Source organism: Sander lucioperca, chromosome 14, assembly GCF_008315115.2.
Source record: "Sander lucioperca isolate FBNREF2018 chromosome 14, SLUC_FBN_1.2, whole genome shotgun sequence".
Taxonomy (NCBI): domain Eukaryota; kingdom Metazoa; phylum Chordata; class Actinopteri; order Perciformes; family Percidae; genus Sander; species Sander lucioperca.
In genome coordinates, this window is record NC_050186.1 from 5,111,594 (window position 1) to 5,139,515 (window position 27,922).

Here is a 27,922-nt window from a genome sequence, read left to right on the forward strand (position 1 = left end):
TAAAACTTATTTTAAAGTGGAAATGCTCGATTGAGAATGGGGTCCATATAAGGTGTAGCTAATGAGAAAAGATGCTCAGGTGCCTGGACGAAATGCTGTGTGAAAAGCTAAAAACACCACATATGAACGGTCAGTGTTTTTCAGATACTGTACTGGACAGCCTAAATTCATTTTCCCATCATTTCTGCTTTCACAAGAATTTGATGCATGATTTTAATATGACAAAGTGAGAATACGGAATCAACAGTACATTTAAGAAAACACAACTGCTTTATTTCTTTTCTTTCAATAAGCTCTTTTTTTTTTTTTTTTTTAAACAAGGGAGAGTAATGACCAAATATCTGAAAGGATAAAGATCAGGTAGGATAAATAGAATGCCAGATCAGCTGTAGAAAGCACTGGTCCTTTGACAAAATGAAATATGCATCTTAAAAGTACAAAAAAAACAACTCAGGGCAACATTTTGGTGCAGGTACAATGATGAGAAGCATCATGATCTTTTGCAGTAAGGGATGAGGCAAAAAAAACTCCAAGCCCACTAAACCTATCAACAAGTGAAAGCAGTCCATTCTGAGAACACAGTGACCTTTCCAACATGAAATCCTTTATAGTGCCACAATATCTAAAATGAAATGTGGGTTTAAGCCTCCCCTCGCTGACAAGGCTCGACTGTACAGTTAAGTATGCATATACATATATACCAGTGAAACACTGTCAAAGATAAATCTTAACATTTTGTAGTGTCATGGAGCGTTATGGTAAGCAATAACATTTAACCAGTTATGACAGGCATTGTGAGTTTCAATAGAGTGTCCATTACAAAAAACAGAATAAAAGATGATTCCAACAGCTTCACATTTTCAAATAGAACAAACACTTTTAAAAGTCCTTCGTAGTCCACTGGAACTGCAGTGCTCACAAAAAAGCTTAAGCAAATAACGTATTTTATTCAACAAGCAATGCTATATGCCCCTCGTTTGTGATCATTAGCTTCTTGTTGGACCCTGATTGTGATTATAGTTAGGCTGCATTTATTGCTAGTGCCACCTCAGAGACCAGATGCTGAATAATCAAATGGTGATGAGTCTGTTTTTTTGCAAGTCCCCCACAGTACTGTTAAGTGGGATTTTACCAGAATTAGAGAGGAAAGTCTTTCAAGAGCCTTTAAAGAAGAAAGCTTAACACCCCAGACTTAGGGATGTAAAAATCATCACTTACATCACATGTTCATTAACAGACAATTTGATGAATTACAACCCAAACAAAGCGATAAGAAAGCAAACATTTCAATCAGCTATTTTGAGGGGTCCTTAGAGCAATTGCGAATGCAGCCCCCCCCCCCCCCCTGCACACACACAAAAAAAAACTTTACAATGAGCCCAAAAAAATTGTTGCCAGCTTGGTTGAACAAAATCCACACAAGTCAATGGCAGCACTATGAATGCTGAGTTCAGGTACAGTCTTTGTGAAATGTTGCTCTGTTCTAAGTAGGAGTCCCGCAAGTTTACACACATTCAGCACATCACATGCACACGCTGTATCAATACCAGTGAAGTTCCCATGGAAGCAACATGATTTTGGTAAAATGTCCACCTTTTAGTTTCAATTTACATACAGAAGAGAGCGAGCGACAGGATGTTAAAGCAAAGAACAGAGTATTAAGAAAAGAAATGATTTCTACCAATCTAAGCAGTTTGCCACAGTTCATTGACTGGGTGAAGTACCCCAGAAGATGCATTACTTGACTTTTGACATGTTGACATGCAATGATGTCCACAAATTGGATTTTTTTTTAAGAAAGTAAGTCCTTTACCAATAGCAGGAATGGGTGATGACTTTAACATTAAATTTACCAGCGAAAATGCCAATGAAAAATGATTTAAAAAAAAAAAAAAAAAAGTGCCCCACTGCATTTCAAATTTGTTTAAAAAAAATACTTTGCTTCCTAATAGTGAGTTATATCAAGTGTCTGCCTGATATTAATGGCAACAGTCCATAAGAGGGAGTAAATACAGTTTGGCAAAATGGTATGAAAAATGAACCATCTGTCTGAGTTGGCCATTTTTATTTTCCCCACCTTGAAGAGAAACAAAAAAAAAACAGAAATATCTTTTCTCTTTACCAATCTCCCCTTAAAAGTGACTAATAATAAATTAAAGAGGACCTTGAAGAGATCTGCTTAAAAGACTGTGTGTCTATGTATATATTTATATATATTTATATATCTCTATACGTGGTGTGAAATGGTGTCCAGTTCTGACAGTTCAAGAAGGGTAATTCATTACGATGTCTGCCCCTTGCCATGGTGCCTTTGGATAACGTGGGTCTTGGAACATTGGTCAAGGGGCTTGTGTTGGCAGGCTAAGTGATGATGAGGATTTAAGGTCCATTGTTATGCCTTGCCCTCCTCTACTTTGACAGCCTGGGGTTTGATGGCTCCAGTGCGTGCTGGTTTGGCTTGCCCTGTGGAGGGTAGGGGCTCCTGGAGTTTGCTGGTCATGCCCCCAGATGGTGTCTTGCCCTCACCCACTGCCTTTCGCACTTCCCGCATGGTTTTATTCTACACAAAGAAAAGGCAGAGTTACTAAGACCTACAGCAGAGCCTGGAAAACCATAGGTTTATGCACTAACATACTGATGCTCAGCTATCGGGTAAAAAAACTAGATTCCAACAATCTTTTGATGATTTTCAACATCTGCACAGTTTCTGTCAATTTTAGCAGTTACTTGGACAATTTATGCTTTGTCTGGAAAAGCAGTATTGGCAATTACTTATTGTTGAATATAACAAATCAGTTTTACAGTGTCAGGCAGGAAAGCTTCTCGGCTATCCAGAACACCATACTTCTACCTCATTTACCATAACATGCTTATGATTCTACAGAGATAATGATTTAGTCTCATCTCTGATCCTATTTTTAAGGCTTTTTAAATGCTACTCTAACTTGACCATTTCTTACGATAACTATCATGCTGAATCCATGCTGACTATTTTTCTATTTTAGATAACCATTTGTAAAACATTGTCATAGTACAGTTTAGTCTATAACAGAGTTTCTGCAGGTCTCAACAAGTCAAATTTAAGACTTTTCAAGACCTTTTTAAGACCATTATGAATGAAATTAAAGACCTTTATCACAACATCAACTGAGCCCTAAACTCAGTTTTTTCAAGCCAAGTAACGCTGAACTTGCACTTCCCCAAAGCTGAAGAATAAAATATTTATGTCGGTGGTACAATCCGAAAGAGACTCGCGCCAATCACACGAAAGCTGATTGGCTTCAATATAAGTTGCATGTTGGTCTCATTTGTAGTCGTAATACAGCGAATGATATTTGTACTAGAGAAAGAAAAAACTACATAATAAAAAAAAAAAAATAGAAAAAATAAAAAAGAGCATTAGAGGTAGTGTTGCAAAGACGTAGGAAAAATAAGACCCGTTTAAAATTATTCAAGACCTAGAACACCATACTTCAGCGAATTTAAGACTTTCAGGCCTAAAAGTTTGATTTTGAAATTTTAGACTTTTTAAGACCCCACGGAAACCCTGTATAAACACATCTATATTACTATTATACCAGTATGGAATTATACTATCCAAGATAAGTCTTATAGCACTACAAATGTATCCTGTCAAGACCTCTCAGATATGTTAACTACATCTCTACACTTAAAGTCAAAGGAACATACAACAAGCAATGCAAATAGAGAAAAAGAAAATGGATAAAATTAAATTACCTATATTTACAGTGGGTGGCTCACCTTCATGCCATCCTCTGGCCCTTTAACATGGGGCTCGGGGGCCGAGGGAGGGGTGGAGTGGGAAAGGTCGCGGCCAGGATTGGGGTAAGGGGGGGGGCGGATGATGACAGGCTTGTTGACCTGCATGACTGGTCTCTGGATGGGGTTGGGGAAAGGGCCAGTGGTGGGGGGCCGCATGTGCATCACCATGCTGCCCTGGCAAGTTGGGACCTATTGGTCCCGGGAAAGAAGGGGAGGGGGATAAATGAAAACACAAATAATTAGCATGTCAGTATTGAATTTCTTAGGGGAATTTCCAGACTTGGTCCAAATACTTGAATTCAGTCGCAGGTTTGTTTCTTCAATTGCATTCCATCAGTGTGTTTAAAAATATAGTTGGTTTATACTGCATTCCAACTTTGCATAATGACAGGTGATGCAAATGTGGATGCGTTAAACCAATCATGTTCTTAACAATGTGAACCCTGGGCAATCTTTTTTGAAAGATGGACGTGGAAGTACTTTTTGACGGCAGCTTTCAGACTTTTGAAAATGTCCCAAACTCATCAGCATTAGGTGTTGATAAACCTCTCCCATTGGCCCAAGAATGAAAATGCCCCAATCAACATTTAAATTAAACATATCTCAGTATGTATATAATTGAAAAATAAATACCTGTTGAGCAAAATGTGTAGGCAGAGGACCCCCAGGACCAGAGGGTTTCCCACTGGGGCTGGCAGACCCAGGCCTGATGAGGTGACGGGAGAAAGAAAATAAAAGATAGCTTTACAATCCATTTCCTAAAATGTGCATTTGTGATACACCATGTCACACTTGTTGACAGAGCAAAGCTGCATGTGTGTTGTAGACAGTTAATTTATATTATTTGCACAAGTCATTTCCACTCACCTGTAGGACCCCCCGGATATACCTGGGGAATGATTCTTCTCAGAGAACTGGAAGCCTTTCATTTCCATCTGTGAGCCCTGAGTATTGGGCAATAACAAAGACGCACTGTCAATTCACATAAACAATGTGTGGCCTAGTTATAGATAAGATATATGCAACATTATACAGATTTGTCTACATGTTTTTGTGGGACAAAATGGGAGTTGACTTCCATTATTGCACTAATGACTGAACAGATCAGTTTTTGGTTGAGCAACAAAAGATAAGTCACACCTCTCGGCTGCCAGTCATGACCGAAGCCTGGGAGCCAGGTGGCAGCATTCGGCGTGGGCCCCCGACTGACAGGTTTTGTCCCTGCTGCAGCTGGATGGACTGTGGGAGGATGAGATGTTGCTGAGCTGAGCCATAGCGGAGCTGAGAGCCTGGTAGGGGCATGGTCACCTAGTGAAAAAAAGGATTTTACTGTTATCATTTAAACCAACAGTCCCAATTATGGTCTGTTTATGCGATGAAGGCTTATACTTGCTGGGTTAACATGAATGCAATGGACAATTTAATAAATCCATTTGAAATAGCCAATATGAAACTGAGCTTCAGCAATCCACTAACCTGGATGAGCTGAGAGTCCATTAGCTGGGAGGAACCCATACCAGGCCCTTGGTTCATCTGGCTGTCATAGACTAGCTGCTGGCTGCCATTCATAGGCTGATAGTGTGAGCCTGACTGTGTCTTGACCATGTCTGAGGGCTGCATGCCAGGGAAAGCAGAGTAAGGCCCTTTGAGAGGGGCTCCGCCCGACAGCACCATGGGGCTGGGCTGTGACAGGTTGGGGTGCATGTAAACCTGGGACCTGAAAGGAGCAAGACAGGGCAGCAGTGAAAAGCATGAGTGAAAGGAAAATATAAACTACATGGAGGTATCACATACATGAAACAGATAATATGACTTAAGTGAAGCAAATGAATGGGCACAGTAGAAATTCCATGATAAATTGAGGGGGCAGTACCTGAAGGGGGGAATAGAGTTGAACATCTCTTGAGACTGAGAGACAGGTAGACCTCCCCGAAGCCCCAACTGAGCCTGAGCCTGAAGAGACGTGTGCAAAGAGATCGGAATCTGCTGTGCTGCGGCCGCCTGAATGATGAACAAATGTAAGATAATGACAATTCTGCTGATACACAAACACGCCTGTGTGTGTGTGTGTGTGTGTGTGTGTGTGTGTGTGTGTGTGTGTGTGTGTGTGTGTGTGTTTATCTCTCTACCTGTTGGTAGGTCTGCTGCTGGGTCATGGGAGGTACAAGGCGGGGCTGGCTAGGAAAAACATGTCCATCCAGATACAATGGGGGAATATGATTACCTAGAGAAGGGACATTAAACAGGCTGTTAGTTTAGTTCCCCTCAAAGATTAAGCCCCCATTAAATAGAGAATTTTTTTTTTGAAAAAAAAGTTTTACCTTGCATGGACATGGAAGGTGCTACTGATGCCACAGGCATCGGAGGCATTGAAACCCCTCCAAAGGAACTGTAGCTAACACCACTGGATGAGCCAACGCTGCAGGGAGGCTGAGCACCTGAAGCACCTCCGCCAGGAGAGCCCTGCTCAGGGAGGGACTGGGAGTTCTCCCACGCCTTGCGTGCTGATTCCATCTGAAGAAAAATAAACATTTAAGGTTGATATGCATGTTTAAATAACACACTCAGTTTTGCCTGTATGTTCCCACTATATTAGTTTCCATTCAAGAAAGGGTTGCATAAATGGACATTCCTTTGTTATATGTATGTAAATATATAGCTATGTATACATTGGATTGTTACACAAATACCTTGAGAGTGAGGTCAGCACTGGGAAAGGAAATGGGGTTGAGGTTAATGCCCGGCTGTAGGTGGTTGGAACGCAGCATGGGGATACTCTGATTGAGAGCCGTCTGTTTAAAAACAAACAAAAGATCAGGATCAATCAGTTGCATGTCAATATCTCTTATTTTTAAGCAACAAAAGAGACTCTTCTATTATCAAAATTTGGATGACCTTGTTATTTTATTTACAAGACACCACATAAGTACAGATATAATCACTCACATTGGTGGTAAGAGCCTCCTGAAGCTTGTTGACAGAACTGGACACGGGCACTGGGGTGGAGCCCGGTGGTAGGCTGAAATCAGAGTCTTTGGCACTGACACCAAACTCAATAGGAGGAACAGGCAGCACAGTGTCCACATGGAGGTCCACACCATTGACTGGCGTAATTGGGCCACCTTCCAGCCGATCAACAGCTTCTGATCCCTTACGGTGCTTTAGGGAGCGTTCATTTCCGATGGGCCCTGGCTTGTGCTGTTCTTTACTCTGCTCTGGGCCAGCATCAGAGTCCTGGCCAAAAGAAGAATTGGCAAAAATTTGTTTAGGTTTCTCAATTGAATCAGATACCATTGTAGCCAATTAGTTATATGTCAATAATGAGGCAGAAAAAAAACTAATAAGGGATTCAGAAATGGTTTACTAGGGGTGTAACGGATCATAAAACTCACGGTTCGGATCCCGGTTTTGAGTCACGGATCAATTTTCAGATCAGCAAAAAAAAGGGGGAATTTAAATGATTTATTAAAAATGTAATAACATTAACTTTCAACAATAATTACTTATTTCCCCAGTAAATTGCGGTTAAACGTCAAAAACAGATGAGAAAAGGGTATTTTACAGTAACTTTGAATGCACCACGAGGTTGACAACAGCAGTGACCAAGTGCTAGTTTGTGTCTTTTAGCTCTTAGCTTTAGTGGCAGACTGTTTTATATCTATGGTTGTACGTCCCGGTGTTGGAATCCTCTACAGTGAAATACAGACACACTTTACACCATTTACAGTTTAGCCGTCAGCATTTTAACCATGTTTAATCCAGCTACTAGCTAACCGTAGGCTAACGTTACCCAATGCCAAGTGTAACGTTAGTGTTTACTAGCGTGACATGCAGCGATGCTTCGGTTGCCTGTAATGTCAGTTTTGGAGCATCAGAGAGCAGCGCAAACATTTAAGTGGCACCGAAATGAGGCACCGAAATCCACGTTAGATACCGCTTGTTAATACACCGGTGCCACATAAGCACCAAATTTTAACATGCGCCGTTCACATGAAGTGAAAATTCCATTGCCTGTATCTTTTCACGGCAACCCTTCATAGAAATTTATCAGCTTACTTCAAGTAACAGCGACAGCAAAAATGCATTTCACACACTATTATTATGGTTAAACTTTGCAATTGATCCGCGGTTAACATGCATTCCAAACCGTGAGTGTTGATCTGTACGGACCAATTATGGTCCGTTACACCACTAGTTTTAACTGCAGACAAACAACACAGACACAGAATATATACAGTCATTGTACTACCTCAGAGTTGGGCTCGCTCCCAGTGTAAGACACCTGTTTAGTCCAAGAGTCTCCCCCTGAAGACTGTACTGAAAGAGCTAAAAAAGATAAATAAATATCAAATCAATGTATCTATTTTCACACAATTTCCATTCGAAAAAAAAACATCTAAAAAATTGGTAAGTGTTGAAAAACTAAAACTGACATTTTAACTAGGGATGCATGTTTTAAATCATTTCATCTAAACATCTCTTCTTTCTGGCGGTTTGAAAAATAAATATAAGGTTAAGAAATGTCATCATAAACTGTCTCATTTTAATATTTTAGAAAAACCTGCACAAAGCTAACTTCTGCTATTTGTAGCAATAAAGCAAATATGCTTTAACAATTTCAAGTTACTATAATGTGTCTAAGGCTACTGCTTAATAGCCCAGACAAAAACATCAAGAACAAAGCATTTACAACGGTATGTATGTCTCCTACCTGAGCTGTTTGTCTCCCAGATTTCAGTTCCCAGGTTGTTGGAAGAAAGCCCTTCCTCAGGTTGTTCAATGCCCAAGCTTCCCTGCTTTTTGGCAAAGCGTGGCGGTATCTTGGATGTGATAGTCCTGTTTTTCACTGGCACCTAATACAGGCAACAATGAGAAAAGCTCAATAAACTACACATTTTTTGTTTATCCTTGGCATAATTACTGAGCATATGTTAACTTACTGGAGCTCCCTGTTCCTTCCTCCTTCTATCATCTTCCTGTGGGCGTCTTTGCTTTTTTGACAGGGCATCCTGGTATCCATCTGGATTAGAAACTGGTCCCCCTGTGTCCCCCTCAACTACAAAACAAAACAGGCAAAAATGATCTGCAGATAGGTAGGAACTGCAGTACTGAACATTACCTGTTTTTCGGTTTCATCATCAGGTTGGTTTGTTAGGTGTTTTTGTTTGTTTGTTTGTTTTTACGTAAAAGGTCCAATATGTAATACTGACAGCTAGTGTTTAAAATGGTTACTGCAGTCCAAATTACAAATACTGGAGAGTCGTCTCCCCCGGCCCCTCCTTCCCAGCATCGAAGTTCAAGGGGGTTGCCAGGTTGCAAATGCTAAACCCAACGTCCCACAATGTCAATGTTAGCTAGATGCTAGTCTCGCATTGCCAGACATAACTCCACAGCGCAGCTAGATGCTGCTTTGTTGACGGTTATAAAAGCCTGTGCTTTCGTGGAGCTCTGTACCCAGCTGACAGTCACATTCTATCGGCTTAACGTAACAATGACCGCTATTAATATCTATAATATAAATTAATGAGGGTCAATGCTTGCCTGTTTAGGAGGAAATTAGCCAACTCTGTGTCCTTTTGGGCTCTAATCTAATCTGGTCTCCATCTTTTAAATACATCTCCAATATTTACCTCTGTTTTACCATGTCTCTGGTCATGCAACTGTTTAGAAAGATGCCAAGTTTTTTTTAGGTCGGGAAGATTGAAATATCTCTGTTAATCCAGTGTGTTTGGTTGCTGCTACCATCACTGCAGCCCGTTGTTTTGGAGTCTCATGTCAAAAATGGGCAGTTGACACACAGGCCAAAACAAAAACAGACATTCTGCCACAGAATGGAAATTTTAAAAGGAGAATATACTGACTTTAGCATTGTTGTCAGAGAAGTTATGTTTCCTTAATATTTGATGACATATTGTGGTACTTTTGTAATTAAATACAGTAAATATTACATATTGAACATTTAAATGAGATCAGCAATCAGTATTTACCCTAAAAATGTTGCAGGGATTTTTTTCAATGTAGATGGCAACAGTTCACCTTTAGAATTTTTCATTTAATTTCTAACAAGGACAACACAAAACGTTAAATTGAAAAAGATTGAACTCACTTGGATAGCTGCTGAGCTCATACTGGGACAGAGGTTCGGCTATGTCTGCCTTGACAGGTCCTTGCTTGAGGTCCTTGTCTAATTTCTTCCCCGAGGGCTCACTGGGCTCCCTCTCCTCCGGCTGCTCTATGCTGTAGACTGGGCCAGACTCATCTGGGCTCCTGCTGAAAAACAGGAAAAAGTAAGACAAATGGGTTTTAATTGGATATGGCAACACAACCAAATAACATCTCGAGAATGTTGTGGTCAATTTGAGTATCACTTTGGCAGTTAAAAACAAATATCTAGAACAAATCTTTCAGTTAGCCACTTAAGTTCAGTGAAGGCTACAGATGACAGGTGGAACAACAAGAAAAAATCAGGAGGGACGTGGTCTACAGTGTTAGTAACCAATCCTCCTGTCAGGCACAGGTGCCTTTCCCACATTCATCTAGCCAATGAAACTGAGCTACACCCTCATCTGGGACCGACTGCATGTTGAGTACTGCTCAGTATCTTAGGCTTTGTTCAATAGAAGGGAAAACATGTTTACTTCCTTAAACAAAGGAGCAGAATGGAATCTTAAGGGTAGTGAGTAGTGACAAATCAGTTTTGGTAAAGAGACAAGAAAAAATTACTCCTCAAAAGCTAACCGTTGGTACAAGTTAACAACAGACACAACAACAGATACCTGTTCACTAACAATCCAGAACTTAACTAAATCAGAATGTCCAGCAGTATAATCAGTGCTGGTAAAATGAAAGCTAGGTATCTTATTGAACAATTAAACAGTTTCTTTATGTAGAGTAATCACTTGCGCTCATACATTTGTACTACAAAATAGTTAGTTTGCTCAAATAAACGGTGAGCAAAGAAATTGTGTTCAGTCCTGTTGCTGAGTGTAAGCCAGAGTGTATTTACTGTAAACAATAAGGAGACACCCTGTGTTTTTGGTTTCCAAGAAACTATAACAAGCAGACACTAAAGCATTAAAGTAATTCACCAGCACATATTGAGGATGCTTCACCCAGGTGGTACAGGATAAGGGCAATTACTTCAACTTGAAGTTTGTTCTATTATTCACCTCACCTCTTACAAGAAGTCCCTCCATTCTGCCAACTGTCACTCCTGTTGGAGGAGGTAGGGGGATTATCAGGTGAATGTCTCATCTTGCTCGCTTCCAGCAGTGATGGTTCCCCTTTTCTATTCTGCCGTTCCACCAATGGTCTCTGGCTGGAGAAGCTTCTCTTGCAAAGTTCCCTCTTCTCACCTGAGCCTGGTTCACTATGGCAAGACTCTGAAGGAATATCACCATGTCCTTGTGTAGCTGCCCCTCCACTTCCACCTCGCTTCTCTCTCCAGTCACCAAAGTCGCTGTTCTCTGATCCCGTCTCCCATTCCTCTGCCTGACCATGCTGGTTAGAGCGGGCACCAGAGTAGTGGCCACTGGGCCAGTTGTCTTCCCCACTGCCTTTGGGGCGACCAGGCCATGGGTTTGCAAACTCTCCATTTATGTACTCATCACTTGTCCACTGGTTTGTGCCAGGTTCACGTTCTTGTTGTAGACGACGAAAGCGGGGAGGCTTGTCTTGACGGGGTGGACGCCGTCTCCTTAACATCTGCCTATCAGGGTTGTCATTGTCAAAGTAAAATTCTCCTTCACGGTCCTCTGTGCCATTTTCCATGAATGAGCCAGTGAATTTAGGGGGGTACTTGAGAGTCTCCCGTTCAACAGGTGGTCTGCGGGAGTAAGTACTCTCAGCTCCAGGACCATAACCATTTTCTTGCATGGAGCCACCAGTGCTACTAAACTGGGGCCCACGGCCCCTCCATGTAGAAATGTCCCTGGATCCTCCAAAGCCTCGACTGTAACTTCCAGTGGTGTTCAGTCTGGGAGGCAGCATGCGACCTCCAAAGCCCCTGCTGGCCTTGGCCTTTTCTCTGGAATCTGGGGCCGTCTGGTCATCTGTGTAAACCTTGTTGGATCTCCAAGAGTCTCTATCAGCCTTACGGACTTCTCCAGACTCTGTGTAACCTTCTCCATTTTCAGATCCCTTCTGACGGCGCCTCTTGGGCAGTTCCTCATACTCAGAGGCTTCACTCAAGGTCTCACTGACATTTCGCCTGCGGGGCTTGCCTCTCTGGAACTCCTCCACCTTGACAAGGTCCCTCGGTGGTGCTCTGCCTCTGGCTGTCCGCTGAGCGCCGCTGTTGTTATTGTTGTTATAAGCCCCTCTGAGATTGTCTCCACCTCGGCCACCACGGGTTCCACCTCTTGAGCTAAATTCCCTAAAGCCTCGACTGCGGCCTCTACCTGTTCCCCTGACTGCACCAAAGGCCTGTTCTTCATCGATGAAGATCCAGTTATTACGCCGAGGTGCCTGGGGCTCCCGGTTTTCCTGGCTATCTCTAGGTGATTGGCTCTTGCAACTGTCCCAGGAGCTCTCCTTGGGAGAGTCGTCGCTATGGGTGCTCAGAGGCCTCTCCGTTTTGGTGGGAGCTGGTGACTGACGCTGCCTCTCTTCGGACTGTTTCTCAACAACAGGTGAGGCTGCATGCCTGTTGCTGGCAGGCTGGTTATCTTTCTTCAAGTCGTAAACATTAGTAAGGACTTCTTTCTCCAGGCGATAAGGGACAGGCTTCTCCTCAGGCTCAGGTTTAGGCTTCTCATTCTCCTTCTCTTCCACTTTGAGAGCCTTGAGTACTGGTTTCTTGATGGGCCCAGTTCTGCGAGTCAAGGTGCGCCCACTGGTCTCAGATGGCTGGCTAACACTACTACTGGAACTGGAACTGGGTTCAGACCACTGGCTTTGAGCATTGTTGAGTCCTCCGTCTTGTTTCTGGCCTCCATCTCTCTTCCAATTGTCCTTGGAGCCATCTAAGGTCTCATCGTGTGATTCAGAGCCGTCTTTCAGATGCTTGTCTCTAGAGTCTTGTTTTGGGTAATCACTATCGGCATGATTCACGGAGAGGTTCTGAGCAGTGGTCAGCAAGCCTTGGTCATGGTGTTGGTGTTCTCTGTCTGGGCCTCGGCTCTGGTAAGCATGATGGGGGATATCATCTTGGGGGTGGGTCAAGCACTCATTGGCCCTCTCTTCATAGGAGTCCTGTGGGGGGCAGGTCATATCACTTCTGTGGAAAAAAGATTAAAAAAAAAGATGAAGAATGACAAAACAGACAGAGGCCCACTAAGGGGAGCCTATGTCACTAAGTACGGTTTTAGGCACTAATATTGCTTTGTGAGGTCAGTTCCAGGGATTTCTTTTATCAAAATACAAAAAAATGCCTTAATTAAAGAACTGCAAAATTCACAGGATCTAATATACTGACCTGTCATCTGGCTGGCCACTATCTGAGCTTTCATGCTGCCTCTGGTAAGGTGGAGTGAAGCTGCGCAAGGGGTAACCATCTTGGTTCCACATAGGGTAAGGCTCAGTGGAAGGGGCTCTTCTCTCTTGGTGCAGGTTAGGATGACATCCCTCATCGGAACCAGGGCTGTTCAGGTGGTCTTGATGGATCATGGGTTTCATCATTCCTGCTGAAAACATTTACAGTGTTCAAATAGGAGTTTTTCCATGATTAAAAAACCTGAAAGAAATGATTTCAGATGTGAAGGTATGTGCTCATTTTATTGAGTTAGAGTGGACAGTACCAGGGTAGTAGTCCACAGGAGATCGTCCTTGGGTCATGCGGGGATCCATGAAAGGTGGCATCATCATCCAGCGGGGATCGAACCCGAGGACATGTGGGGGGTAGTAGCCTCGCTGGCCGTGGCTGGAGCCAGATGGGGCAGGGTGACCTGACTGCTGCCAGTGCTGCATTTTGTATACTTGTTCCTGTAGAATGTATACAACAACTTGTAAGAGAAAATTAAGAGCCCTTGCTCTGTGTAAAAATGAATTCTAACATTCAGCTAAAGCCAATATAAGAATTCAGAGTTAACAAAGTCAAGAGGATATTTTCCAGTGTTCGTCTTCTTAGTAGGGATGTCATGAGAACCGGTACTTCACAGTACTTGTTTTCTGCAGTAGCGTAGGTACCGTTGGTAACAAAGATGAGAGAGGTTGAACTCATTAACATTACTGTACATTACAAACTATAAAACTTCTAATCCTTATCCTGAAACAGGCCCATGTTTGTTTGAAGTAGCTGGCATTATTGCTGTGAAACCAGCTAATGTTATGCTCCATGTAATGTTTGTTAGTTATTTGTCAATGACGCTTATGCATTGCAATGTTACAATACTCCTAATGGGCTACCATGCATTGCCATTCAGCCTGTGTCCTGTCAGCAAAATGTAGCCTAATGTCACTGGATTAAATAATTATTGAAATGTTAATGTTTTAATAAATCTTTTCGACCCGCCAGCATGTCAGTGAATTTAAACTAATGCTTGCATTCAGAGTATAAGGTGTGTGTGTGTGTGTGTGTGTGTGTGTGTGTGTGTGTGTGTGTGTGTTTATGAGTGCACCTTAGCACTAATTTTATTAGTCATTGTCAAACAGTATGTTTGATAACTAAAATATCTCTCTCACCCTCTCTATGTCTTTTTTTTTGCCAGTAACAGACAAGAGGATGTCCTCCAGGAGAGTACAGTGGTTACAGTTTGTTTTCTGTAACTGTTTGTGATTTTGTAATCGATCTTTTTTGTGATAGTTTCAGTTTCATTTTATTTCAAGAGAACTGAAAAAATTTTAACCCATCCTTTAATTCCACATTTACGATTGAACACAGAAGATGTTAAAGCTGCTCTCATCAGCTATTCTCTGGAAAGGAGAAAATTACCATATAGTCTAGCAATCAGCCTTTTTTGACTTGTCATAGTAGGAAAGGTTCCGTTCTATTCATGTGTCCCAGTTAGCCATAGCACTGGAATTCAGCCATCATTCATTCTATAATTTACAACTGTGTTGTCCTACACTGACAGGTGAAGTGAAACTTTGCAAATTTTCTAAATGAATAAATCCACCCCCTACAGATTGCATTTCCTGTTCTTCTTGCATGAGATAACCAAACATCAGCTCCAAAAAAATCCCTGACAAGAATTGACAACGGAAAATCCAATCAAAGACAAATAGGTTAACAACCTTCACAAGGCTGTTTGCATGTTGATAACTGCAACCTTAAAAAATCTTTGCTTCCACAAACTCTTGAAACCCCTCTTCTAACAAACCAGCCACTAATACATTGACACATTAGTCTGGGATCAAGACTTTATGGGTTATGGGTCCTGGCGCTCACCTGCTGCTGCTGTTGTTGTTGTTGTTGTTGTTGTTGTTGTTGTTGTTGTTGTTGCTGCTGCTGATGGTGCTGGGGCTGCTTTTGAAAGCGGGGTGGAATGGGTTTGGAGGGATGACGTCCACTGTAGTCTCCTGAGGGGGAGGAGGGCTCCTGGACATCATCCTCGCTGATACGGTAGTTAGAGAAAGCAGATTCCTCACGGTAACTATGGCCAAGAGAGTTGTCTGGCGGACACTCAGTTAAATCTGGAAATCATTTAATCGTAACACATGCTTAGAATTTATATTATTATTATAATCTGCAATAATCTTTACATTTGATATATAATAGATAGGCCTAAATGTACAAGTCTACATGCAATTTACCTTTTGTGCTGTACTGCCAGTTCTCATGGAGGCCTTTACTTGGTTCCCCGTCTGGGGAAAGTGGAACTTCTTTGCCCTCTCCCTCCTTCTGGCCCTCCTCTGTCCTTGATGTCTGCCTTTCAGTCTTCCCAAACTTTTCATCCAGCTTTTTGAGTTTTTCAGCACAGGCAGCCAGCCGTTCCTCACGGGCACGCCTCTCTTCCTCCTCCCGGCGTCTGCGGGCCCTCTCAACAGCCTCTGACAGCTCAGGTGACACATACTTCGCCCTAGCTGGAGCCTGAGACTGGCGCTGGTGATCTTCCTGGTCAGCCAGTGGCTCACCTTGGTTTTTCTGCTGGGTCTAGAGATGGAACAGAGGCAATTCAAGGGGGAGGTAAATAGTATAATATATAAAGCACATATAAATCTATTTATAATGTGTCCTTTGAGAAATGGTTTAACTGGGAAATTACTCTTAGTGACCAAAGGATTTGCTGATTTTTAAAGTATGCATGCTTAGAGGTTGTTATCCCTTTTCCCCAGCATTGATATTTTGGGTAACAAACATGTCCATTTCTTCAAAAAATATTCCTGATAGTTTATTCATGTTTAACTTTCAAAATTCATCTGACAGATTTTTCATATTGAAACTGGCCCAAAAAAAAAAAAAAAAAAGTCTTTCCATTATGTATGTCACATCGTTTTCAGTTAGTAGTCAGACACATATCTCTATGGTGACTGCAAGGTCATCTCGAGTCTCACTCAAGAGTGTTTGAAGGCACACTGCTATTCATATGCTCTGTAGCGTAGCCTTACCCTCCCCAGTCACGGAGGGATTAAAGAACAAGATGTGTTTTAACTGTAGATATCATAACGAGTTAATTTGAGACAAGACATCCCAGAGGAGGAAGATGAAAGTGGAAAAAACATCATGGTGTGCTGTTACCAGGGTGTCTGTAGAGAGATATCTGCCGTTGGTCTTCCGGGGAGGCTCGTGGTGGTGATGTTGGTAGGAATAGCTCTCCTCAGGGCCCTCCTGGGTGTAAGACACCTCACCTGAATTTAGGGAGGATTGGCAGTCACGCTGGTTCTCCCTCTCCCATTCAGCCCTAAAAAGTAACAGATCAAAATTAAACCAGGAACCCTTTAAATAATGACAAAAAACAAGAGTGTGAGCCTATTTAGAGCAATAATAAGCTATCAGGAAAGAGATCTCACCACATCCTGTTTTTATCACCGTGGTGGTGGTCTTCTTCGTCATCACTGAACTTAAGCTTCTCACTATAATCAACTTCCTCATGGAGTCCTGAAAAAACAACAAACTAACAGTCAGCGGCAGTAATGTAGGATGGGATATAGAGCATTGGGAACAGGCTTTCGTATCCTATCTGCATGCTCTTTGCTGGTTAACTTACACATTACAGAAGCTGAACTCATTAATGAAGTCAGAGCAGTAAATGGTAATAAATGCTGGTTTATGATGACTAACTCAGCAAAACTTCACATGCACACTAGTGCAGCAGTGAATATTCATAAGCTTGAGAAGAAACTTAATGTAACACAAACTTCACACATTCAACTGTAATCTTTTATTCTGTTAAACAAGTAATACTGACCAGCCCATCCATCCTCGCAGTCATTGTCAAGCTCATCCAGATCCTTCAAGTCCTCTGGATTAATGATGGCTGGGCGTTGCGGTCTGTCACCAGGCCTGCGGATGGGCTGAGACGAGGGTCGAGGTGTAGCACGGACAAAGCGGTTCTCTCTTCTCACATCACCACTGCAATCAGAGATGGTAGAAAGACAAATTAACAATCGCCAAACGTCACAAACCTCTTGGTAAAACTACTTAATTAATGGATAAATGCTCTCACATTGTGAATGTACTTACTTAACAAGTTCAGGTTTGGCGTAGTTCTGTCTAAAAGTGGGTTTGCTGTCAAATCGGGCTGGGGCAGCTACGGTGGTCGGAACATGGTCTGTACCCGGGGCTTCACGTGTCTCTTTAGAGCACATCTGAAAACAGCAGGATGAAGCAATGTGTTCGTAGTAGAAATACACAGAGCCACCTAAAGGATTTGAGATGTGTCTGGCTATATTCAACAGCTAATTTTGTACAAGTAAAACCAGTAGACCGTCTGACGCTTTTTTATTGTTGTTTGTTTTACAAAAAATGGCCTTAAGGAGTCACATAGTACTTACAAATGCAGGCAACATGTCATGGTAGACAGCAGTTGAAGTGTGATGAAGCTGGTACTGCAGGGCAGTAGGGACGGTTGTTCTGCGGACTGGCTGGGCGGGTCGCAGGGAAGGCTCCTTGGGGTCAAGGACTGGTGACTGAGCAGTCACTACACTAGAAGAGGTTGTGCCGGTGGCAGAAGGGGGGTGGGATAAGGCTGGAGGGGAGCCAGTCTCACCCAGGGCAGTGAGCTTACCCTCAGGATCTGCCGGCAGGCCAAGGGTCAGGGCTGAGGGTTGAAGGTTCCTGCCACCACCTTCCCTCCAGCTCGTCACATCTTGAGGTGGGGAGAGGGAGATTTCAGAAACATCGATGAACTAATTCTACATGGAATGACTTGCCCTGGCGAAAAATGAAATTAAAAGTAATACCACACTGTTTTTAACCTTATCGCCATGACTTTAATGACAGAAGTTAATTGCGTAGTGCTAAGTCATTGCTCTCTGTATCACTGAAACAGCCAATCCAGAACATCCCAAATTGTCCGGTGAAACTTCAAAAACGACATCTATTCACCCATTTGCCACTAGGGACAATTGCCCGACCCAGGGATGGCGGCTGTAAATCAGTGAGAATATGTCAACATGTCTGTTTGAGGAGTTCTACTTGCTTGAAAAATACTCAAGTGCAGCATGACATCAACAGACACACATCATTGGGTTGTAGAAACTCTCTTCCTCCCATTGTTGGAAGTCTTTTCCTTTAGTTAATGCTATTAATGTAAAAAATCTTGCCACCAATTTAATAATTTGCTTTTCAGCAGGCATTATGTTATCTATGAGTCAGCCAATTCCTAAGCGTTAAGACTTACTCTGGGGGCGGAGGCTTGGTCCGGGCCCATACGACGGATCGAAGCCGCTTCTTTCCCTGCCAGCCCTGTCCTGTTCTCCAGCTGCCTTCAGTGTGGGAAATTCCTCGTGAGAGAAGGGCTGAAGTCGGTTTGAGGCCCTTGAACCTGATGTCATTGAAAGAAGTGGCATAAAGAAAACTGTTTGTCTAACTTATGCAAACAGAAGAATGCTGTGCCAATTGCCATAGACATACAGGGGTCACAACCTGGACAACATATGATTCACCATTAGAATGCCATTTGATTTCAAACACTCCTCTCATAAAGATAAATCTGAGATGACTCACCATCTTGCTCTACTGCCTTTCCATTTAGCTGGGCCCATTGCTTTGGTCCACCTGTGTTTGTGTTCTGTGGAAATGAAGAAAACCAAGTCACAGTCAAATATCTTTTGATTATGTCTCTTTGACCTTTGAGGGTTTTTTTCCTGACAAAACATGGTTAAAAACAGCCAACTCCATCTTGATCTTCTCTCTGTTTTAGCTACACTGGAACAGAACAGACACACTGAGTCAAACTGAGACCCTTAATACAGCCGAAAGTATATAATACACACTGGGACAAACTGAGAATGTATGATATTTTCCATCAAGTACCAACACTGATTATTAAAAAGGTAAAATTGTACTGCAATTGTTCAGTCACATTTATTTTAAGACTGCAGTGAGTTTTCTTGCATAGGAGTGGCATTTTTTCCTGACTTTTTTTTATATATTTAAAGGGATACTTCACCGATTTAGCATTAAGCTTTGTATCAGTAGAAACACAATAGTATTTTCGAATGACCGTGCCTCCCTCCCTCATGTCCCCGAGACGAGAGATCTCTGTATTGTGGGTCTGGAAAAAATGACGCAAAAATCGTCGTTTTCCGTCATCGGAAGATTTTTTGCCCAGAGGAAATGGACTACAGCCACTAGAAGGAGCTACTTCCGCATGTTTTCAAACCGCCCATAGGGGGTTGGACTGTCGTCTTTACACGAAGACTGCCGAAGCTAAACGAGTGTCAGCCATCTTGAAGCTTCACTAACAGGGAGCTCTGTCTTTTCAGCAGAAAACTTTTGCAACAATAATGTGCATTCAAACTACCGCACATGTGTACCACCGGGATACATTGGTACAGATCGGAGAATATGCAGGAAACTTCATTACAGACGGAATACTCGACACACTACGCGAGCTTCGCCTGCTACAGAGACCAGCACCTCAGCCTGCGGTGTCGCCCGATGCCGCTAACCAGGGAGAGGGACCTCGACAGCGGTGTGCAGGAGTGGAAAGCAGCTAGGCGGAAAGCTAACGCTAGGCGGCCACCTGTTCCATCAATCCTGCTTGCAAGTGTCCGCTCATTAGACAACAAACTGGACTACACCCAACTTCAACGAAACTCCCAACCCAAGTTCAGAGACTGCTGTGTTTTTGTTGTTGTGGAAACATGGCTGAACAACAGTGTACCGGACTATTGTTGTACCGGCTGTGTTTATACTTGGTTACAGCCCACCAAGCGCTAATGCTAGTGTGCGTTTACGGAGCCTATAATGTGGGTGCACTAAATGTAGCCCGTTTCGTATTTATTTATTTTTTTCGTCATTTTTATATAATGTCGTTCTTATATATTTTAATTGTGTAACCACTTGAGCCATGGTGAAACGCTGTTTCGTGTATATGGTTGAAATGACAATAAAACACACTTGAGTTGAGTTGACCGTCTCACTGTCTGTCTGTCTGTAAACGGTAGGCGTGGCTTGGGAGTGGACTCTAAAGCAGCGAAGCAAGTGCATTCTGGGATTTGGTGTCTTTCATCCACATGAGCCAAACACACATTTTCTGTCTTTTCTCAGCCTAGAAGCCACCAATTTCTAAAAAAGAAAAAAATTCACATTTCTACTACATAAGTGACCCAATTTAAAGATATATTTATCTTTCCAACGGTGAAATATCCCTTTAATGAAAACTGCCCTAGTCTTGCAGTTGTGTGTTAAGGAGTGCTTTTCGAAGATTAAATAAGAGACGGCAGTTTAAAGACAATCTTTATGATATCCCAGGATGAACATAACCATAGCTACACATACACACCTCCTGGTTGGCTACCGGTGACGGCTTCTGAAGATTGGAGACTGATTTCTGTAAAGCCAGCTGCGGCTGCAACTCCGGCAGCTGTGGTATTGATGCAATAGAACTACAAATAAGCACAAAAAAAAAGAAAAGGTTTTGTAAAATTTAGTCAAAGCGGGCCAAAAGATACAATGACTTGATTAAAGGCACAGAAACACAATAACCTAGACTGACATGCACTGACAGACTGGACAACTATTTCTAATCATATAGTAAAAGCTTTGCAACAACAGCTTGACTTTTACAAAACTCTATTGTACTTTTTCATGATGCTGCCTTCTGTGAAGGATAAAAGTGTTTAACGTTGATGCTGGTCTTTCAGAATGCACCTTCCTATTGCAGCCAGTGTAGTTAACTTACTAACTTTTCTTTTATGTTCGACAGCCTGGCTGTCAAACACTGTAGTGCATAAAAATATAAAATAATTACTTTTAGCACAGTGGATTTACCTGAACTTTGTTATAATGATCAGCTGAGAGAGTAGTTTCAACAGTGTGTTAACCTTTCTCTCCTTACCTCTTTTGATCGGGTTGTTCCTGCTTGTTCGCCCATCCTGTACCGTCTTTCGGAACAATAATCACGTTGGGATCGTTTCCTTTGTTTTCAGACTTCAAGCTCGGCAGGTGAGCAGGTGGGGGCATGCGCCGGGCTGCGGCCACTTTGCCAAGACTCTGCAAGCCATGTCGCGGAACTACTGGGAGAGAAAACGCAGGAAGATAAAGCAAGAGGAGCAACATTACCAACGGGACTGACACATAGTAACGGAGATGTAAAGAATGTAATCTAATAAAATCAACCTTACCTGCGTTTTTCTGAGTTTCTATTGATTTTCCCTTGTACTTGTCAAATAGGCTGAGTGAGGAATACTTGCTTTTCCCATCCTTGGACTTGGTTATTTGCCCCAAACGATCGGACATTGCGATGTAATGTCATCGAGTATGGAAATTTTTCTTTGCGCCTCTTCCCAGTGCCTTCTGATTCTACAAAGAGAAGAATAAATGTCAACCTTAAGTAGACCTCACTAAGTCCGTTTTCATCCACCTGTTTTTAATGCGCATTTTTTAAATTTGCACATAAAAACCTGAGTGGAAAAGCATTAGCATCGCAAGTATCGCAAACAAGTTTAAATACTTGCCCGGGGTGGAAAAGTTGGTGTATCAGTAAAAGCAAAATGCAACAAAGTACAATGGAAACAGATTTAGTGAATAAATAATGCATACATATGCAGTGTTTCCTACAGAATTAGACCCCAGCGGCGGGGGTCTTATCCCAGAACTGGTGCTGGGGTTTGTGCTCAGCTGGCTGAATTTGAGTTGCTCCAGCCGCTAAGGTCTCTGGTGGTCCTGAGCTGGTGAGGAGGGCCGTAAGGTGAAGATCTTTGCTCCAAAAAACTGCAAATTGTAATTAAGGATTTGTAGGTTTTGTTTTTTCTTTTGGTTACATAAAGACAAGAGACATGTAAATATAGGATTGATGTTTTCAAAGTTTAATAAAATCAACTTTGCTTGAAATGTTTCTCCAGCTTATGAACACACAAAAATTGGCCAAAAATGACATTTGAGTATTCGTTTTAAAAAACACACAATTTAGAATATATTCGAATATCTATTTAGGCCGCGGATTACACCACCGTCACGGACCCGTTTGTAATTTGGTCATAAACAACAGAGGCTTTTGCTGTTCCATGAATTTGTACGACGATATTTTCTCGTTGTCTCTGTAGTTAAAGGGGAACTATGCCATTTTTTTTAGCTTAATTTAACTTAGCTGAACAGCTTCGGAGTCATTGGAATGGTTATATGACTTTTTTTGGGTTGAATGGTGGAGTCACACACAAGTAAACATCGAATTGGCGTTTTCAAAATGGGGAGAACTGAGACAAACAGAAGCCTGCAAATTCGATGCTGACCTGGCGTTCTTGCTGTTGCACATGTAAGTATCTTTGGGATAAACTCAGTTTAATCTTTGTATTTCTTGTTATTGTGAGCTCAGGATGTTTGCTATTGTCTGTAAAGGTTTTTATTATGAACGCTGTCTGTTACGGGCTAACTAGCTAGCTTACTAGCTGTCTACCTCAGTGGACATGTCTCTGTGCATTCGTCTGCTTATTTGAAAACAAATAAGAAAAAAAAAAAAAAAATAGAAACGTCAACACAGCCACTCGCTCACTGTGAATTCTCTGAAACTGAACTGAACGTTTAGGCCCACAAACGATCGAACGAGGCAGATAGCCGCAGTAGAGCAGTTTTTTTCACTATATTCTAATATTCGAATATACATTTATATATTCAAATGTCTTAACTATTCAACTATATATTCGGATTTAGAATATTCGTTGACAGCCCCAGTAGACAGTGGGCTGTTTGCCATCACTGTGCCACAGTTTCTTATGCGGTCGACCACTGCCGATAGTTTTAGCTCGATGGGTAGCACTGATGGGTACTATAGTTAGTAGTGACAGTCAAGCATTCATCTGCAGTGAATTAGAGAGAGCTTTCTGATCTTTCCAGTCCAACCAAATGAATCAGTATTTTACCCATAAATGCCAGTGCAAAGCAAATAAAGAAACTGCAAAGCAAAACTTTATAATGCCAGTTCCAACTTTTAAATCAGACATACTTTGTTAGTATTGTGAGCATATGAAGCAACTGTCAAATCAGATTCAGCGATGTAAATATGGATGGACAGTTTGTTCTGGTTTTCTCTCTGATCTGTTTTTTAAATTAGAGACAGACTATTTTCTCACACATTTGCGGTCAGATGGGTGCTGTGTATAGTTTTTCCAATGTGTTCATGTGCAACTTTTAACAAAGATGTGAGCCAATGTGAGGTACCGCATCAGACGTCCTATGTCAGTGCTGGTTCTTCCATAAGTCAGGACCCTTGGCCACACAGTGATCATAAGCATTTCAACTGCCACCTCAGCAAGATCCCAGTACAAAAACCACTTGCACCATGTCGGCTCTGTTCAGGGTTGACACAACATGGCTTGGAACAGGTATCATAACCAAATTTAAAAAGGCTTTTTGTGTTTAATCATTATTTTGAAGCAGGCACTGTCCTGTCTAGGGATGTCACGAGAACCGGGACTTCGGTACCAACATTCTTAAAACGTGACAGTAATTGTTTTTCTGCAGCAGCATAGATACTGTTGGTGATGAAGGTACAGAGGTTGCAATTCTTCCAGAAATGATGGGGGCAGCATATATAATTATTATATATCTATTTTGTAATTGTTTTTTATGATGTGAATGCTACCACTATTGTTGTGTTTTTTGTAATGTTCAAATGTTTAAATAAAGGAATTCATTTTTTGGGGGTTTTTTTTACACACCGTGGTGGCGACTTTGGTATCGAGTATCGTGTACTTTTGGTGGTATCCGTACCAACTGCTAGATTTTTGGTAACGTGATATCCCTACTCCTGTCCTTAAAAGGAACACGGCAACTTATTGGGACTTTGTCTTATTCACCGTATCCCCCAGAGTTAGATAAATCCATACATACCCTTCTCATCTCCGTGCGTGTTGTAACTCTGTCTGACGCACCCATCGCTAGCCTCGCTTAGCCCAGATCCTGGAGGTAACCAACTAGCTCTAGGCTCCAACTAGCCTACAGCTCCCAATAAGTGACAAAATGAAGCCAACATTTTCCTATTTACATGTTGTGATTTGTATAGTCACAGCGTGTACAAATAACGTCACATGAGACACAGCCATCTTCTAACCGTACACATACTGGGAACTATATTCTCAGAAAGGCGAAGCACTGCTACTTCGGCGGAGTGATTTGCTTGCACCACCTGAGAAGCCCCGTGGTGAGGAGCAGAGAGTAGCAGTGCTTCGCCTTTCTGAGAATGGTTGTCAGTATGTATATAGTTAGAAGATGGCTGTGTCTCATGTGAGTTGTTGTTGTGATTGTTATTTGTACACGCTGTGACTATACAAATCACAACATGTAAATAGAAAAATGTTGGCGTTATTTTGTCACTTATTGGGAGCAGTAGGCTAATTGGAGCCGATTACCTCCAGGATCTGGGCTAAGTGAGGCTAGCGATGGGTGCGTCAGACAGAGTTACAACACGTATTCGCGATACGGTGAATAAGACAAAGTTCCAATAAGTCAGCGTGTTCCTTTAAATGCACGTGACTTTATAATGAAAAAGTGTGATTTTCTCCTACATCTGCTATGAAACTTCAGTGTTTGTTTATTCCATATTCTGACCTGAGGGCAGAGACACCAACATGTCCAAATTGTCTATGACATGTGTCACAGTTCCTTGTGTAGGATTACTGGTATTTTGTACAAATACATAACTTACAAACAGCACTGCGTTGCTGTGATCAAAACCAATGCTAAAGACATGCTGCCCTTCATGTCCATAAAGTTATGTGAGTAAGTTTAAACAAGATAAATTGACTGTTTACTCTAATGCCAGACACCAATCAATCAGAGCATTGCCCTTTTTTCACTTATCTCTGTTTGATGGAACAGTTCAGGTTAGTGGATTAAACGGGAACATTGTTTTCTGGTATATTGCTTTTGAGTTTTTCAAATATATTTGTTCTATGCTTTGATCAAGTCTCCACTCCACTTTGAAGTCACTGCAAACATCTGTATGGTTTGCACCAAAAATCTGTCAAGTGCGACTAACCATTTCCATTGGTCGCACCAATGCGCCTGCAGTTCTGTTTCCGTGTGTGTATGTGTGTAGCGTTGGGTTCAGAGAGGAGGCAGACGCCGCCCAACAGACAGCTATAGCTGCGATCAGTTGAACTTGAGATGTGGTTCTGAAAGAGACTATTAGCCTGTAAAATAATTATCTAAACTAAGTAGCATTATGTATAAAAAGCAAACATGTAATAACATGTGAGACACTATTATCTTATAATGCTTAAACATATGACTGCGGCAGCAACAGGCGCAGTAACATTTTTGGATGCACCAAAATTATGTGCTGGTGCACCAATGAAAAAGTTAATGTAAAACGTTTTTCTGGAGCCCTGTAATGTAGTTCACATCTGACAAAATCCATAACTTACATACTTGGATAACAGGAAATTGTCAGCTACAAGACTCCATGTTCCCTAACAGAAATATGCTAATATACACCAGATGTAACGCAACAATATACAGCAAATACTACAGTAACTTTTAACAACACTAACTGCATAAGTACACAGAAACATGTGGATAAACAAAATTATGAAAAATGAAATATACCACCATCTCATTAATAAGTTGAGCTCTTATTAAACCTAGATTTGTTCAGGACTTATTTGTTTGTTCAAGAATTATTTTATATTAAAATTAAATGGTTTAGACGAGGATGAAGATATAGTGCACATTCCAAATTGTGTTTTCTCGCGTTAAATGTTGCGATACGTGGCCAAACATGTTCCGAAAGAACATTTGTATGATGGCTAACGTTATTTGCGCACGCATTTCAAAGTGACTGCTTCACACTAATAACGTTACCAAAACAATGTGAAGAGATGGAGAGACAAAGCTTTAATAATGTGGGCAAAATGTTCGTGTTTGAGTTTATATAACGTTAGCTACGGCCGATATTTTGAATATTTTATACACAAACGTATGCAAATCAATATGGTCGTTTCAGCCGAATACAAGAAAACCCATAACGTAGGTTATCGAAGGCCGCTCCGTTAAAGCTCCGCATAGGCGTTTTACCGGGACTACTGGGAAAAATCTGTCCATCAAGGTCGATTTAGCAGAGTATCAAAACAGACCATGCAATTACCTTCTACTTTGATTTCAGAATAGATTACTACAAGGACCACCGAATTATGAATGTAACGTTAGTTGACGTTTAGAAATGGAAGCTAGCATTATGACAGCTAACACATTCCTTAACGATATTTGCATTTTAAAGGTTATTTCAATCAGACAACCAATATAAAATAACACGTATCACAAATTAATATACTAGCTACAAGTATGACATCATTTTGACGACCGCAGAATAACGTTAGTTGTAGCTAGGTGTCCTTAACGTTACCTCATTGATAAAGCTAATTCCAGCACATGAAACTGACACCAGCCAGTTCGCTGCACGAAAACAAAAACATAATCTATTTCAACTAGTACGATACAACAAAACCGGTAATGGTTAAATAAACAGATAAAGACTAACAGTTACCTAACATTACTTAAATTGTAACGTAATAACACGAACGTCAAAAAGGACCATAAGTGCAGTTGCTAGCCATCACTAGTAAAATATGCTAGCTGGTGGCTCAAGAAAAATGGCTATGTAAACATGGCCAACAGTGGCCACGGTACTGTAGGGATATTAAACTGTGTAGATATGGATAAATTACTGTTTTGTTTTTTTTCAAGCAAGCATGCAGAAATATCAATACGCCGCATATTGTTCTTACTTAGCATTAACGTTAGCTGAGTTAGCTTCGATAGTCACAGCTTGTTCGAAAACAATCCCGTTCAACTTCCAGTCTAGCTAGCATTCAAAAACAACCCTGGCAGGCCGGTGATTTCACCGCATTTGCATGTATGCTTGACATTATTAAACAGTTTTTTTTTTGTGGAAATCTCTATAAAACACTCAGACCCATGTTTATATTTTGAACCTTTGGTGTTTTTTCAGAACGGTCTCACGACTGCGATGGGAATGTAGGACAAGACGATTAAAAATGGCTGCTGCCCAGAACAAAGCAACAATAAAACTGGGCAGCGGAGAAGACAAGCAAAACTGAAGATTTTACATAATCACCCGTATCCATAACTCACCGGTTGAACGACTTAGTGTATCTTCAGATCAGTGACAGTGATATATTTCCACAAAATGTTGTCTATTCAAAGGATGGATGGCGATTGAAAAGCCCAATCTTCATAGGTTGAACCGATCGCAGCGTTGTTGCTGGGGTCCTACCCGGCCTGTGTAGGCTTGGTCGGCTCGGTTCAGAGCGTCATACGTAACCGAACGTCGTTGGCAGGGAAAGCGCCTCTGCTGGTTTATTTTAGCACCTCCAGTAACACCCTTTTCTTTTCTTTTTTAGCAATGTCCATTAGTCTTTTGTGAATATTAGATTACAAACTGCAGTAAATGTCACTGGAGTAAAACTAAAAATATAATCTGAAATGTCAGGCATATTAACATTTAAATGAAAACATAATAACAAAAAATGATGAGATTTGCACCCAGTGATTAGCTGATGAGGTAGACAACTACAGGGTAGGGTATTATAGTAAACGTATCTAATGTTAACTTCTATCTATCTATCTATCTATCTA

The 27,922-nt window shown here is 41.6% G+C and overlaps 1 protein-coding gene across 9 annotated transcripts; it reads right to left on the reverse strand.

Annotated features, from left to right (window-relative positions):
• prrc2b (proline-rich coiled-coil 2B) lies at window positions 1-27,623 on the reverse strand. 9 transcript variants are annotated; one of them, XM_035991221.1, is made up of 32 exons: window positions 27,419-27,623; window positions 21,454-21,631; window positions 21,168-21,345; window positions 20,613-20,715; window positions 18,830-18,893; window positions 18,504-18,647; window positions 17,656-17,969; window positions 17,345-17,469; window positions 17,070-17,233; window positions 16,672-16,759; window positions 16,400-16,562; window positions 15,475-15,814; window positions 15,173-15,354; window positions 15,109-15,127; window positions 13,521-13,700; window positions 13,199-13,403; window positions 10,958-13,000; window positions 9,890-10,053; window positions 8,724-8,839; window positions 8,495-8,636; window positions 8,033-8,109; window positions 6,730-7,017; window positions 6,474-6,575; window positions 6,105-6,297; window positions 5,913-6,007; window positions 5,657-5,784; window positions 5,260-5,500; window positions 4,924-5,091; window positions 4,651-4,727; window positions 4,417-4,489; window positions 3,763-3,972; window positions 1-2,560 (listed from the first exon to the last, which is right to left on the reverse strand). In XM_035991221.1, exons 2-32 carry the CDS (start codon window positions 21,566-21,568, stop codon window positions 2,393-2,395), a joined length of 6,669 nt encoding a protein of 2,222 aa, XP_035847114.1. In that variant the 5' UTR covers window positions 21,569-21,631; window positions 27,419-27,623; the 3' UTR covers window positions 1-2,392. The 9 variants fall into 9 exon arrangements, with proteins under 9 accessions (XP_035847114.1, XP_035847113.1, XP_035847109.1 ...); XM_035991220.1 differs by having other exon boundaries at window positions 13,199-13,406; XM_035991216.1 differs by having other exon boundaries at window positions 13,199-13,406; window positions 13,521-13,704; window positions 15,110-15,354; window positions 21,168-21,342.
• Window positions 27,624-27,922: the final 299 nt, after the last annotated feature.